The sequence below is a fragment of the Pteropus vampyrus genome, unplaced genomic scaffold, assembly GCF_000151845.1.
Source record: "Pteropus vampyrus isolate Shadow unplaced genomic scaffold, Pvam_2.0 Scaffold4, whole genome shotgun sequence".
Lineage (NCBI taxonomy): Eukaryota > Metazoa > Chordata > Mammalia > Chiroptera > Pteropodidae > Pteropus > Pteropus vampyrus.
The window spans coordinates 16628122-16644473 of record NW_011888785.1 but is presented as its reverse complement, the minus strand read 5'-3'; the positions used below and the strand labels follow the sequence as shown (position 1 = coordinate 16644473).

Below are 16352 nucleotides of genomic sequence, written 5' to 3'. Positions count from 1 at the left end.
GGTTTGAATATAAGTGCAGCAATTAAAGAAGTGTCCCAAAATGTTCATGATTTTATTAGTATACTTTCAGGAAACATAAACCCATTCAGAATAAAGCCATTAAAAGAAAATCTTGAAGAATTGCTAGAAGGTAGAGAGATCTAGCAAAAACATTGGGTTATCTGAGTATCCAGGTCATAGGAAGGTGGGAACCAGGTCAATTTAGGGGACTTCATTTGTGGAAAAGTGGCCATTCTTGCTAGTTCTCTGCCATTAATGTGACTTATCCCATCTACATGTTCTAGTTTCTTTCCACCCTGCTGCCAGGTGACTTGTTCTTCAGAGTCCCAGCAGAAGTGTCTGACTGTCTACCTATACTGTGGATTGGTTGTTCCTGTTGGGTTGTGTGCAGGCTGCTGTGGTCGGAAAGGCAAGGTCTCCTGATATGCTGCTGGACCGCCTTGCTACATGAGAACTGTGAGCATAGCAGGCTAGGCTAGGAGAGGGAAGCATAACAAATAAACTTATAAAGGGAGCTGTCCTTTCTGCTGGAATGTTTCTGGAAGGCTTTATGGAAGAGATGGCACTTAAATTAGATTATAGAGGTTGAGTTGGATTTACGCATGAAGAGCAAATAGATAAAGAAGGAGGGAGTTCTAGGTAGTGAAGCAATTTGAGCCAAGTTACATTGATTTACACTTGGCCTGTGGGAAACCATTCTGGCATAGAGATTCCCAGTGTAGTTGCATAAATCACCTGAGCAGCCAGAGTCAATGCCTGGGCTTCAACCTAGACTGATTGAAAGAGAATCTTTGGGGTTTGTGTTCAGATCATTTACAATTTTTTAAAGTTTCCGAGATGATTCTGATGCAGAGCGAAGTGTGAGCCTTGGACAGCTAGAGAAGAGATTACATTATGAGTTTGTGACATAGGGTTAGAAAGGATATTGGAACAAGACTGTGGAGGCTTTCTATACCAGGCTAAGGAGTTTCTTGACTGTCTCCTATAAGCAAGGTGGAGCCACTAAGGTTTACATTTTATTGGTTTCCACCATGTTCAGAGCCCAGTAGACAGGGCAGTAGACAGGGAGAGGGAGGAAGGTTATGGGATCTAGGTATATGTGTCACAGACCTTGGTACTCATTAAAAATATATTTATTTATTGTTTCTTCTCTGTAGGAGTAGTTGTTCTAATTCCGGATTTAATTTTTTAATCAGAATATATTGAAATTTTGAAAGAATTCTTTCTTCTTTCTTTTAGGGGAGTTGGCTGCATCTTTGTCGAAATGATCCAAGGAGTTGCTGCTTTTCCAGGAATGAAGGACATTCAGGATCAACTTGAACGAATATTTCTGGTAAGTTCTTGACAGATTGCTTTTGAGAACTGGTTTCTAATTTGTCCCTTGGTGACACATTCTACAGTGGTAGTGGAAAATAATTTTAAACAAATTTATTAGTTGTCGCATTTAATTCTAACATATTTTTGGACCTTTGAAAAAACAAGAAATTAGTTAACAAATATGTTTTTAAACTACTGCACATGGATGATATGCCAAAATGATAAAGAAAGGATATCAGATACAGTATAGAATAGTGAGTAAAAATGAGAGCTCTGAGAGAAAAACTGCAAATGATTTACATAGATACCCCCTTTCAAGTATGTGTAGCTTAACTCCCTCTCATTCTCACCCACTTAAATGTGGGCTTTGATTAATAACTTCTTCCCATAAAGTAAAGCCTAGAAAGAGGATGATGAGAGAAGAAGATACTAACTTTAAAATGGAGAAACAGGCAAAAGTACCTCAGCGGGGTCTTCAAGGTTAATATTATTAAAGGTAAGTCATGGTGGTAGCATGTAGCCTTGATAAAATGTATTGAGAGTGGCACTTCTCCTTTGTGGTTTTCCTCCCAAACCCATAACTCCAGTCTAATCATGAAAAACATATCACATAGAACCAAGTGAGGGGCATTGTACAAAATACTCCTGAAAACTTCAAGGCCATCAAAAACAAAGAAAGCTGAGAAACGTTCCTCAGTTGTGATAAATGTTCTACATAATATTAAGATTTTAACAATAGGGAAAACTGATGAGGGCTATACAGAAACTCTGTACTGTTTTTCAAAACACTTCTAAAAGTATTCTAAAATTAGAAATATTTAAATTTTTTAAAATCTGAAAAATATCAAAATAAACGCAGATTTATCATAACCTGCTCTGTCATCTTGGTCAACAAACTTAGATCTTGAGCCTTAGTTTCCTCATGGGCAAAATGAGGGATAATAAAGCCTACCTTATAGGTAGCTTTGAGGAATAATTGACTTAATATACATAAAGTGCTTTTAGAACTATGTCTGACACATAGTAAATACCTATAAATATAAATTATTATTTTTATCAAATAATTTTTATGCCAAATATTTTTATTCAGTGGAACTTCCACATTAGCTAATATTCATATAAACATTATTTAAAACATGGAATAAGAGTGAAACAAATTAAGTTTTTTGTTAAAAGGATTCAAACTATATACATCGTTATAGTTAACCACATTATCATATTTTTTCTCTTCTTTAATAAAACTCCCATATGAAATCACTGGGATGCATTTTAGTGTGGACCATATCAAGAGATGTACTTATTGGATTAGCATTCATTTTAGTTATGCAAGTCCATCCTTAAAATGTAGCTTTCATAGTAAGCATAAGGACTGCAGTAGGTTTAGTAGGTATAAATTGAGACGCTATCACTACTATGTTTACCTTGATGTCAGCATTAAAATGATGAGAAAGGAAGAATGGAAACTAGGAAGTCAAAGCACACAGGGTTCTTCCATGCATTGTCCTATATGCCAGGCATCCTTGTACACTCACAGCAGATGGACAAACAGCAGAGTCCCTAACATTATACAAACCTTCTTCAAAGTGTTGCCCTATTGGTTTATTCTTCCAGAAGCTGTCTGTAGCCGCTTCTTTTCAATTTACTTAATTATTATTTGTGATCCATAAATTCTCACACAAAATGTTAAAATAATATATTATGATTATAATACATTTTTATAATCTATAATATATATTAAGTTAATTATTCCTCAAAACTTTAAATAATGCATCTTTATAAAGGAAAATTCTTACAGTATCAAAAAGTATAAAATTTGAAAAATCAACCTTTTTCTTACTACCCAAAGAAAATCACATTTAGTATTTTGATATATATTCTCCATTTCCACACATGTTAAGAAAATTGAATTATCTCTTGTATACTATTTTGTAATTTTTTTACTTTACAATATGTAATCGACCTTTCTTTAAAAAATAAATCCAGAAACTTATCATTTTTGACAGGGAGTGTTTCATTATATGGATGAGATATTATTTGCATAATCAGCCCCATATGATATCTTTTTTACAGTGTTTAACTATTATAAAGTGCTGCCAGAAACATTCTTTGCACAGTTAACCTATTAATTATTAGAATTGAAAATCCTTAATGCAATAACATTTAAGTTTCATAAATCTATTGACTATTCTTACACATTGATCCCTTTGTCAAAACTCATGAAACATTTCCTTCTTCCTCTTCCCAGGAAAATCTCTTACTGATTTGAGATTCCATTGAGCCTATAGGTTATATTAGGAAGAAATGATATAAAATTGAACATTCCCATCCGAGAATTGTCTCTCTTTAATCCTATTTTATGCCCTTTAGCATAAATGTATGGTTTTTATAAACATATTTTCTTTTCCTCTTTTCTACTCTATCCTTTATTTTCATTGATTTATTTTAAATAACTTTTCTCTAATTGTTTTCTTAAAAATATAACAAACTTGTTCAAATATTGTATTTAAAAAATAGCAGGAGAGGGAATTTTAATGGGCTGTAATATGTATCACATAGATTTTTATATGCCAATATGCATCTTCAAATATTTAGCTTTTTAACTTATTTAAAAGCTCCAGTATAATAATAATAAAACCATTTAATTATATTCTGAGAATAATTTCCTAAACTTGAGATTGTACTTAACTGTTTATTCTCTGATAGCTGTTGAACAATGTTTCTATAACCCTGTCAAATTACTGACTTTTATGCTAAAGTCATTAATTTATTGTATTTGTTATATTAGAAAACTTCAAAAAGGAATCATATAGAAAGAAATATCTGCATTTATACATTATTTCAGAATGAATTTAAAATAAAATGAAATGGTGATGCTAGAAATTAGATATATTTTATAGCAATAGAACCCAAAAAATGAATTTTATGAAATCATAATTTATTGATATAGCTTAGTTAGAGCTTTTATTTTAAATAATTTTTATAATGTAAGTAATTTCCAATAGTTACTGACCTGTTGGATTGCTTTCTGTATGTAGATTTTGCTATTATGTCTTATTTTTATGGCAGTAGTTTCCTAATTTAATGAGTATTCAGAGGCCTTTGAGCTATGATTAGGCTTTTAATAAATCAAAGAAAGAAATTATTGTAAATTTCCCATGGGAATGTTGATATACTAAACTACCGTTTGCTCTTGTTAGAGCATAGAGACCCTTAAATGCCGATAAGGATAGTGAGTGCTGGTAATAACTCCATCTTTTACTGTAGTTATTATACATGTCTAGTGCCCTTTGGTAATTAGTAGATAAATATCTATGTAAAACTGCTGCTTTTGAATTAAAATATTATTTTTTACCCTGAAGAATTAGACATGATCCAAAAAAGAGAAATCTACAGACTTCTTTTGACAGTAAATGTTATCATCTTAAATATTTTATTTCCTCAACTGAATTGTTTAAATTTGCAAATGCTCGCTACACGTCATGTTCTACAAGTAGACTCCCTCAGGAGTTGTGCGATCACTGGGAGAAGATGTTTTACTAACCCAATATGGTTGAATCACAGGGAAAAAAATGCTTTTCCTTGGTGACCTTTTATGTCTGGTCTGAAGAGGAATTACTATTAAAATGTAATTAAATCTGCTTTCACAAGCTTCTCATGTAAACTGCCAGAGACTCTTATAAAGCGGCTGTTGTGTATCTGGCCTCTGGTAAAGCATTTCCAAGGAGATAATCAACTTTGAGAAGTTGTGAAACATGGGATTATTTGGTCTGTTTTGTATTTTAATATAGGGATTAAGTCCGTTTATTCACCTGTGAACTGTATAGAGAAAGGTGGTTAATAACTTTGAAGCAGAAAATTAATAGCTTGTTACCCAAGTTAACTAATATAATTAGCTTCCACCTGCGGAGAGTCTTTGTAACAAATGTGAAAGGCAACAAAGATCAGTCAGTAAAGCCTTTATATATTTCTTTTGAAGCTTTTCTTTTCCTTTTTCATTTTTTTCTCTTCTTTGGTGAAAAGGAGCAGTACACATTTTTAACAAGTCCAGTGAATTAATTTCTACAACCTAATAACTCTTTTGATACATATAAAGTGAGCTGGCTATGCTATAATCTGAGATTTCACCATTAAGTCGTTTTTCTTGACAGAAGGAAAGTGATGGAATTTTGACAAATTATATTCCAGATACTTTGAATTGCCAGGTGAATGGGCACCTACTTCTCTAAGCAATAACTCTGCTCTTAGGTAAAAGAGTGATTTATTTTCATTCCTTCAGCATTACCCATTTCTTAATGTGGCATGGTGTACACTATTCACCTCCATTAATTGCAAAAATAGTAGATGTATTCATACAGGTAAATATATATTCAGAGTGACAAAATCAAGACTAATAAAAAAAATTGTATTCTGATCACATTATTCTGCATTGAAAAAGAAACCTGCTTGGTGGAACCCTGGGTATATGCATCTCTTTCATTTCACGACAGCTGAACAAATGACAGAGAGTGCTTGCACAGCTGTCTGAGACCTTTGAGAGATGCTTCTGGGCTTGTGTGGCTCATGGCGCAATGTACAGCAGCCATGACAAAGGGGTTGGCGTGCTTCCACTTTAGGGGCCTGTCCTTGTTCTCTCTTCCTTTGAATGTTATAAACCCTGAGGGTCCCACTTTGTCCTGTCTCTGGGCTCTCTGGCTTGCAATGGAATTTTGTCTACCAGTTGTTCACCTATTGTACATTATTTGGTTGGTACAGTTGTTAAAATGTTTCTCTTACACACACACATACACACACACACACACACCCACACGTCATTCAGAATTTCAGAGTGCATGTGTGTGAGTGTGTGTGAAAAGAGCCACTTGCAACTTTGAAAGCTGCTACTAAGCCTGGCCTTTGAGTCAGATCTTTCCTTAAGCCTCTGTGTTTTGCAGTGGACTGACTGTGGAGACGTAGTCTGTAGAGCCAATTCCAGCCCTCATTTCCCGATCTGGGCTGGATCTTAGCTGGAACCAAAACTGAGGTTTCATGACTCGCTGGGACAACCATGTAGAATATAAGAGAAGGCTGACACTGACTCCTTAGGTGGTTGTTACCATCTGATGGGATGTAGCAGCCACATTTTTAAGATGGAATATTGGTATTACAGATTTGTATCATCACTGCCTTATTAGATTTGCTGGAGGTCATTTCCGCCGTACTTCAGCACACCCTCTTCAGCGCAAGGTACAATGGAGATGTGATTTCAATAATGTCTTGCAGCTCTAACCATTTTTAATTCTAAAAATGCATGATATTACAGGATTTTGCATAAAGGTCTGTGGATGTTTAAAGATAAAATTTCTAAGAAAATTTTTGTTAAGCATTGAAGAAAGTTTTGAAGTGAAGATTTAAAGTGGAATAAGGGAGATAGGTGACATCAGGCAATGAATGGCACAGGAGTGGGAGTCTGTCCTGCATGGGCAGAAGGGGAGATTGGATGTTCAAGACTGAACTTCGATAGATTGGGACTTTTTATCTTATTTTACCAATAAAATAATAAGGAAACTGTACAAGTTTTTAATAAGAGAGTAATTCAAAATGGCATTTTAGCACAATTGAAATGGTATGATATCATGACAAACTTAACTGTATAAAGACTGACAAAGAGATAAGCAATACATGATGGGGTGAAGGCTACTGAAAATGTTGAACAATAATTTTTGAAGCCAATTTTACGAAAATAAAGTGGGGGAGATAGATTATTATGCCTCCCACCCTGGAACAAATGCCTCTTTTAATTCGTACATGCTTCTCTCAAGCCTTATCAGTAGGGATAGTTATATGAAAATAAATAAAAATCACCATTCAGAGATAACCAGTGTTAAAAATTTTTATATTTTCTTTTTCAGGTTTTCACAAATGGGTTAATAATAAATATATGGTTTTTGTATCCAGTGTCCCTTTATTATCACATTAAATAGGGAGCAGTTTCCAAGCCACTGAATATATACTTGAAAATATTATTTTAATTATACTATAATATCTTATAAATGAACTCAAATGTACTAACACATTGCCCTATTACTAGGGAATTTGCTTGCAGTTTTTATGCTACAGTAAGCATCATATATTTTTATCCCATTCAATTATTCTTCCAGAATATTTTTATCCCATTCAGTTATTCTTTCAGCAGAATTATTAGGCATCTATTTTGTGCCAGACACTGTGTGTACAGGTGGTGGCCAACCAACAGACACAATTGAGAAAAGATTCAAAGTTAGAAAGGAGTCGGTTTCAAGCTTGGGGAACTAAGTGATTAGTGGGATCATTGAAAATAACGGAGATCATGAAAGGGACCGACTGCCAGTCAGTTCAGGGAAAGGAAAAAGAGAGCTCAAGTTACTGGCCTTTCTGTGATAGCTGGCGACCCCAGGTAGAGATGTCCATCCAGTACACAAAACGTACCTAAAGAATCACCTAAAGCAGACAGTGTTGGGTCCCAAATCATCCTAGCTCTTGACTAAGGAGAAGACAGAGGGGGAATGCAGCGGGGCACTACCTAAACCTTAGGGATGTTCACAGTTCGTGGGGGTGGGGTGTAGGTGGAAGCCAGACCAGGAGAGAATCAGTGCAGTGACACAAAAGTCAAGGTGAGGGCAGGCAGCAGAGAGCGAAGGATAAGAAAGGAGGGAAAAAAGAATCACTCCCTCGAGGGAAATAGTAGATACGCTCAGGTCTGTCAGCTGGTGGGTGGGGAGTTGTGAGGCCAGAGCCCTCTGCTTTCCGTGTTCCCTCAGCATGTTCCTCTCATACCTGTGTAGTATGTTGCACACTGCTCAGTAAATGCTTTTAGCCCAGAAGAAAAGAAGGGTTTCTTGCTGAAGAAATGGAAAAGTCGACACAGAAAATACATCTGGGTTTAGTTAGGAAAGTTTAGACCGTCTGTGGTTTTCAAAGGATACTTAAGATCTTTCTGTGTCTCAGAGATGCTGGAGTGAAGGTGGAGTGAAGAGGCACCGTTGCAGCCCCTCCACTCCTGGCTCTGCTTCCATTAAGATTTTGATTGTGAAATAGATCCCACTGCTGAAAGAAAGGTCGAAAACCCCTGGACTAAGGATACCTTAAGGTCTTCAAGAGTTCTATGATAAATAAAAAGTCCGTGCAGGAAAAAAAAAATGATAGCAATCCAGTGCAAATGAAGATACTGTGGAAATAAAAATCGAATGATTCATAATGAAGACGTTAGATAGATATTCTGATAAAGAAAGTTCTGTGCTAATAAGCCAATAAAAATTTTAGTAGCAAACTTCAGTAGTGTCATTTGTCTTAAACGAAAAACAGGACAGTGAGATATCCCCCTATAAAAGAGCTAATCACATTAATTTGCAGAGAAGCTTCTATTTGCAGATTAGCTGGCTGTTATATAGAGATTTGAATTAGGTCACATGGTAAAAAGAAAAAAAATAGTTTTTATAGCAAAACATCATGCATTTACATTATAGTGTTACAGACTTTCTAGAAATGAGAACATTTCATTAAATCGTTCATTTTCTCATTAAGCTATTCATTTCTTCACCAAATATTTATTATGTGGTTATTATGGGCTAAATACTCTTTCATGTTCTGGGAGATGGCAGTGCACAAAACAAAGTCCCTACTCTCATGGCACCTACCTTCCTGTCAAGGAAAACAGACAATAAGCAAATAAGTACATAATGGGTCTCATAAGTTTTGCATGGGAAATGCTACGTTACATATGGTGTTCTGGGGAGTCTCTCATAGAAGGTGATACTCATGCATTGAGCGAAGGTAGTGAAGGCACAAGACATACTGACACCAGGAACAGAGCATTTAAGTGGAGAGAATAGCAACCAGTGTGTGCTTAATGATGAGAATATTCCAATCAGAGTTCTCAAGCTCTCAAGCTTGGATTTGGTAAATTAAGGATCATCCTTCCTAGTGCATCAAGGTGATTTCTAATACTCTGGTTACTTTGACCTCTTTTACATAAAACATTTCCTTATATAAGAAGTCCTTGCTTTGGGTGAAGCACTAAAGTCCTGTATCTGTTGCTATTCAGACATCATATTGAGAGGATCAACAAAGAGAGTTTGAGTGCACCTGTGTTCATGTTTCAAGTGGGAGTTATGCTGTAGCTAGAGATTTGGCTTCCTGATTTAGTTCACCAGAAATGTGGGTGTAGAGAGAAGAAAGTGGGAAATGATTCTGTTTGGGGCAGTCGACGATGATTTTAGAGGAGAGAACAGAGGAAGAATATCTGGAGGGCGAAGAAAGCCAGAGAGCACTTTTTTTGAAAGTCGAAAGTAGAATTTCAAAATGAAGGTTTATCACTTGCATCATGTACTACAGTGAGGTCAGTGGAGGATAGTGCTGAGAAAAGGTCACTGGTTGGTAACTCCGAGGGAGTAGTTCCAGCACTATTGGATTGTTAAAGTCAGATTACAGTCATTTAAAGAATAAATAGGTAGTGAAACACTGGAAACATTGAGTGTGGACAATGTCACTCTTAACTGGCTGACTGTAAAGAATTGGATGTTACTTGAAGGGTATTTTTAAAGTCAAGGCGTACAAGTTGTATAATATATATTTATGAAGTAACGAAGGCAAGGATGTTTGTAAGGTGAAACACCAAAGATATAAGACGGTCTATTTGTTGGATCTAGGGATTGCGGTAGGCAAAAGTGGATGGGTGGAGGAGATGGTGCCTTGAAAATGTGGATGAAAAGCTTTTCTGAATGATAAGAAAGAAAAAAGGAGGAGAGTATTTAAACAAATATTATAGATTAGAAAAGAGGCATTTGAAAGTGTCACGATCTGGTTGATTCTTAAATGAAAGGGAGAGAGCGTAGCCAACACAGTTACGTGCATACGCAGGGGCCGGCATTGGGGGGAAACAGGTAATATTTGCCATGCTGGTGTAATATCAAATGGTTTGTAACTGTGATATGACAAGAGAAGGAGGTAGTTGCTGACCACATTTGTTAATCAATTATCGATCCGATACCTTATTATAGAAATAGAAATGCTGTATTTCCAATGTTTGTTATTTATAAGAGCTTACTTTCTTATTAACATGGGATTGCTTTTTAGGCATATCTATCCTATCTGTAAATATTTCCCAATAGCAGTTTTTACCAAAGATTTTTCTGGAGGTAGTGGTTCATGTCCATGGTCTAACGGTCTTGAAAATGTGTTAACCTAATATAACCTCATTTTGTTTATACATGACTTCATTGTTAGTATATGACTATTTACTGGCCATTGCAGTTATCCCTTGCCATGTAACCACCTCAAAACTCTGGGTTAAATAAAAACAGTCATTTTTTTTTTTTTAATTACCTGCCATAGTTTCAAGGACAGGAATTCAGAAGGTATAGGCCAAGCAGTTCTGGACGTGGGGTTTCTCATAAAGTTTCAGACAGATGATGGGTGGGGCAGAAACCGTCAGAAGTCGGAACAGTTGGGGACAGCACAAATATCTCTGTCTTCATAGAGTCTTGAGGCCCAACATGGGTCTTTTCCGTGTGGGCTAGTTTGAGCTTCCTCAGGTATAGTGGTTGAGTTCCAAGGTGGGTGTCCTAAGAGGACCAGCCGGAAGCTGCACGGTTTCTCTTAGCTTCAGAAGTCACGCAGTGACTCTCTAGTCATCAGATCCTCACCTAGAATCGAGGGGAGGGGATATAGACCCCAGTTCTAGATGGGAAGAATGTTGAGAATGCTGGGGCCATGTTTTAAAAGTCCAAAGCTGAAATCATGTAAGTTTTCATTAGGGCATAGTACCAAGTTAAGCTGATGAACATCTTTGTAGAATAAAACAGTCTGGGAAATAATTTTTTCAAGCTTCTAAATCTTTTGTCGTTTTCCCCCATATTCTTTATAGCCATTACAGTACTGCTTCCCATGATAATATGAAGTGTGAATTGTCACAGTGTTATTTGGTGGGTCATGAGATCCCTCATTTGCTCACCCTTCTTTTCTTCCTGTTTGACTAACGAGTTCACGGATGCGTCAGACTGAAAAAGATGGTGAAATACTGCCATAGTGTGACACATCTGAGGCAAGCGAGGAGGTGGTAACACTCCTTAGCATAAAGTAGATTTTTATGACTCAAATTATGCCTTAAATTTTTTTTTTCATTTGCTACATGTCTTTTATTCCCCAGAATATCACATATGTTATCTCTCATGGTAGGTAGCATCTGAGATGCTCCCCCAGGACTCCCCACGTCCTGGTATTTATGCCCTTTATCCCGTCCCCTCGAGTGTGGGCTGGACCTAGAGACTTGCTTCTAATGGATAGACTGGCAAAAGTGATGTGATATTACTTCTGAGACTAGGTTACAAAAAGATTGTTACTTCCTTCTTGCTCGTCCTCTCTTACTGTCTCCCCGTCTCACTCTGAGGGAACCCAGCTGCCTTGTCGTAAGTTACTTTGTGGAGAGACCCTCATGCCGAGGATCTGAGGTTTCCGATGAAGACCTGAGGCTTGGCAGCAGCCGTGAGTGTGAGCTTGGAAGTGATCCTCCCCCACCGGGCAGTCCTGCGAATCCAAAGTTATAGGTGACACTTTCATTGCTACCTTGCGAGAGACCCTGAGCCCCAGCACCCAGCTTAGGTGCTCCTGGATTCCTGACCAACAGAAACTGAGATAATACATGTTTGTTACTTAAAGCCGCTATATTTTGGAGTAACTCATACCATAGCAATAGGTAACTAGCACATCTACTTTGATCTCATGACCAAGAAAGGGTAGGCGCTATTACTGTTGTTTTATAGCTGAGGAGATTCTTCAGAGAGTATGTGAACTTGGTTAAGAAGGCATGTTCAGTAAGTACCAGAACCGAGACTAATTCTAAATCTGCTGACCCTTTCATCAAAAGCCCTTTGATTTTATAGTTGTCTGGTTGGTCGTTTTTGCTCTGATTCGAAACCAGGAATTTGAGTGGGATGACTAGAGAATCATTTTCTGAATACACATTTTTGGGCCCCACTTGAGGCCTGTGAATCTGAAACTTGAGATGGGCCTCTATGTACTCAAACAAGCAAGCAGGCCTTGGTTGATGTAAGAACTCCACTCTAAAAGATACTTGTCATATTTCAAAGTGTTACGCGTGCTTTAAATTTTCTGGCCTGATGTAGCCACCTCAACTGCAGACATACTATCTAGAATATAGAAATTGTTATTCAGTCAGTCTAAATCCTATGTTTCTTACAGGGATACTTTTGAATAACCCTCTAGGGACACACCCTTATAACAAATATATTGGAGGGTTTCTTTCACATGGCTTTGTGTTAATAATATTAGGTGACTATTATTAGAATTGCATATGCAAGCAAACAAAAGTCTGTAATCATCACTATAACTTTATTATCTGGCCTGATCACTTGATTAACGTTCTGATTCCCTTCCTCATTTAGCAACCTAACTTTTCTTATACCTCAGAAGACTTTACTCGCAAGGGTAAATCTGACCAGGTTGTTAATTTTATTGTGAGGCATGAGTTCATTTAAAATCTGACCTTGTGTCATCTTCTGCCCAACCCCCTGCAAGAAAAAAAAAAAAAAAGCCTCTTCAAAACATTCAATCCTAAATTGATCTCTTATGTCTCATCATCATATATCTTGATAGAAAGCTATTGCTGTTTGGTTAAAATTTATCATACAGAATAATCTACCCAAGTCATTGGAGCATGTCCGCTAGAGAACAGTTTTATCCTAAATCAGATTAACAGATTATCTGACCTTGGAACTGAATTTGTCCTTTATCTCACTTATGTCTTGAAAATGACAAGCCTATGTTTTCCAGGTGATGCGGAGGCAATGGCATTTTTGTATTCTTCCTAAAATCTCTTTATATGTGAGTTGAGTTGTACTGCAAATGTGTTGATAACTCTCTGTTTTATTTTATTTTTAATTTTTTTTTTTTTTTTTTTTACATCGCAAACTTATTTATTTTATAAATGGAAGTTTATACACCCCGAACTGTGCTCTGGCAACCACCAGTCTGTTCTTTGTATCTATGAACTTGGTGTTCTGTTTTGTTTTGTTTTGTTAAAATTCCACATATAGGTAAAATCATATGACATTTGTCTTTCTCTTCTGATTTTTTCACTTAGCATAATGCCCTCAAGGTCCATCCATGTTGTCTCAAGTAGCAAGATTTTATTCTTTTTTTATGGCTGAATAATTATGTGTTCATATACACACACACACACACACATACACACACACACACACATATATATGTATATATATACACATATATATATATACGACATATATATGGAACATTATATATACACATATATGATAGAATATAATTTTCTTAACTGTCTTTCAATTAATTTTTTTTGGTATTGTGTCTAATATAAACCTAGGCTTCTCTTAGTTTTGAATAACTCTAGATATTAAAATTGCCAGTGAACTTGAATTTCTACTTGAGAGTTTATTCTTCTTCAGGACAAGAGCAAATGTCGGTGTCATACCTTGCCTTTCATGTTGGCCAGTCCCTGGTGAAGATGCAGGAATTGGTTTAGGGACATATCTTCTGCTATCAAACTTCTGTGTCTTTACATTTGCCAGGAATTTCTCTTCTTCTATCTCTAATGTCTAAATATAACTCATCTTTCTAAATATTAGAAGTGTTTACCCCTCAAGTGAATTTTTCTCTGATTTCTCAATTACAAATTCTCTCTCCTTCTCCTAGACCTCTTGGTTTCTTTACCCACACCTCTCTGCTGTCTCCTTTCAACCTTGTAGTGCCATTATTTTTGCTATTATTCCCCTAATAGAGGTTAGGATTTGGGAGTAGGCATGGGGTAAAAGGAGTACTTTTATGAATCAAGCATTAGTGCATACCCTGACCCTGCAGAAATAGACTTGCGATAATAGAATTATTGCATTTCTTAAACTTCAGTGTGTTCTTTTTTTTTTTAATTAAAATTGTTGGGGTGACATTGGTTAATAAAATCAAATAAGTTTTAAGTGTATGATTCAACAGTATGTCATGTGCATTGCATCATGTATTCACCACTCAGTTAAATTTCCTTCCATCTGTTCTTTTTAACATCTTTTGGGGGAACTCTGTGAGGCTAACATTAAGAACCACTTTAAAAATTAAAGATAATTTTCTTTCTTTCATTTTTTTGTTTAAAAATAGCTATGAGTTCATGTTTTCTTTTAGTTTCTCGTTTTGTGTTTCTCGTTCTAGTATGTAAAATCACTATTATTTAACATTCAGATGTATACTTTATTTTATTTTATGTTTGCCACATGAAAAGTAAATAGATGAAAGGTGTTAATAAAACCTATTTTGGAGAATAATGTTGGGCTCATTTCTCAGATCTCATCTTATTCCCAATAAAATGAAATATTATTTCTCACACAGAGTAGTGATATATGCACATTTTAATCTGATTGTTGACTCTTTGGATATGATTTATTTCATTCAGCAGTTGTGATATGCCCGGCAGTGGACTTCAGTGAATTTCTACTTTGAAGAAGTTTGGCACGATTTTCATTGAGTTTTCTTTTTAGTACTCAATACTGAGAGTGCCAGTCTGAGGAAATCAGGAAGCTAAAATCATAAGAGAACTAAATATGATTGCCAATTCCTTATTTATTTTCTAATTTATAGTGAAAATTATGTTTAGACACAAATAATCAGGTAGTGTATAGGATGGCTCATCTCATAATTGTGAGCTTCCTGATATACCATGATGTCAAATTGCATGTGAAATGGGAAAGGCATTATCTTTAGTGAAATTATAATCCTCTAGCTAGGAAAAAAAAAACACAAACATTAAATTTAATAGTTTGTTCATCTTTTCAAAGATTAAGCTCAATTTTTATAAAGAAGAAAAGATGCTATTTTATGGGAAATCTCTGTACTTTCCACTCAGTTTTGCTGTGAACCCAAAATTGCTCTATAAAATAAAAGAAAAAAAAAATGTTGGAGATCAAAGCAGAATACTGTCTGCAAAATCCATTTCTCCTCTTCTGAGTCAATAGTAAGATTCCTCTTTCAGGAACTACGTCTTATTTTTGTCAGTGAGTCAGTATGTGGAAGGGAATAGACACAAGCAATAAAAATGTTTATTGCCAGGCAGTTGAATGGAAGCTGTGCTAGGTGGGGCAGGGTCGTCGAAGGTAGCTAAACGCCATGTCCTGATGCAACATGGCTAGCAGCACAGTAACAAAGTCAAGTTGATAGTCATTACTTTGGAGGGAGAACCTAGGGTTAGAGGGGCATTGCTGATGATCATTCTTCTTTCTGTATGTTTAAATTGGTATGAATTGGTTAATATGGGGAGCATTCATTTATTTAAACAGGTCTGTATCAACATTATTTCAAAAAAAGGTAAGAGGTGCTACACCATATTGTCCATCACACAAACTCAGTGGCTTTAATAGAAATTAGTGAGCCTTTTACCTTTGAGTTTTAAGATAAAAGAGTGGTCTCTACATTAAAACGTTAGTATTTTCTGACTTACAAATATTTAATTATTATTCACTAGTAAACGATTCTATCTCAGCCATCACTTAGCATTTCTTTAATACCAATTTGAAAAAAAAAATTAGGCATACCATGAAATGATTTTATTTTCTCTACTGATGTATGTGTTTCTTTGTATTCTAGTTTCCAAAGTAATGATTTTATTATTATGCCACAAGAAGCAAGCTGGGGTGGGGTGGGGAGGTAGTTGTTATTTTTAAATAAACCAACTGCTTGCTGTTCTTTTCCTCAGAAAGTTAGAGAGCTGAATGCAACACAGCAGAAAGCTCGTTTTCTCTTGCCTTTTGAATTACCTTCCACTAGTAGGCCTGCAGCCCAAGAACTGTCAGATGCTAGGAATCTAGCCTATAATTTGAATTTAGTGTTCGAAACTCTATATTAAGGTAAAAGGAACTACAAATATGTCTACCAAAAGCTACTTCCATTTCACTGCTCAGTATTTATTGTCTCTTCTCATGTGATCCTGCCCCCAAACAGCTGTGCTTCATTTTCGCTGATGTGCACACTTACTCCAAATTATT

The 16352-nt window shown here is 35.9% G+C and overlaps 1 protein-coding gene and 1 long non-coding RNA gene across 3 annotated transcripts in view; both read left to right on the top strand.

Annotated features, from left to right (window-relative positions):
- CDK14 (cyclin dependent kinase 14) overlaps positions 1-16352 on the top strand; it is a 546209-nt gene that overhangs the window by 343134 nt on the left and 186723 nt on the right. For both annotated transcript variants that reach the window (XM_011363849.2, XM_023533297.1), the window contains exon 9: positions 1240-1333. In XM_011363849.2, the coding sequence (XP_011362151.1) occupies positions 1240-1333 (94 nt within the window). The remainder of the gene's footprint in view (positions 1-1239; positions 1334-16352) is intronic.
- LOC111742738 overlaps positions 14277-16352 on the top strand; it is a 4493-nt gene continuing 2417 nt past the window's right edge. Inside the window, exon 1 of the long non-coding RNA XR_002781446.1 lies at positions 14277-16014. This is a non-coding gene — a long non-coding RNA (uncharacterized LOC111742738). The remainder of the gene's footprint in view (positions 16015-16352) is intronic.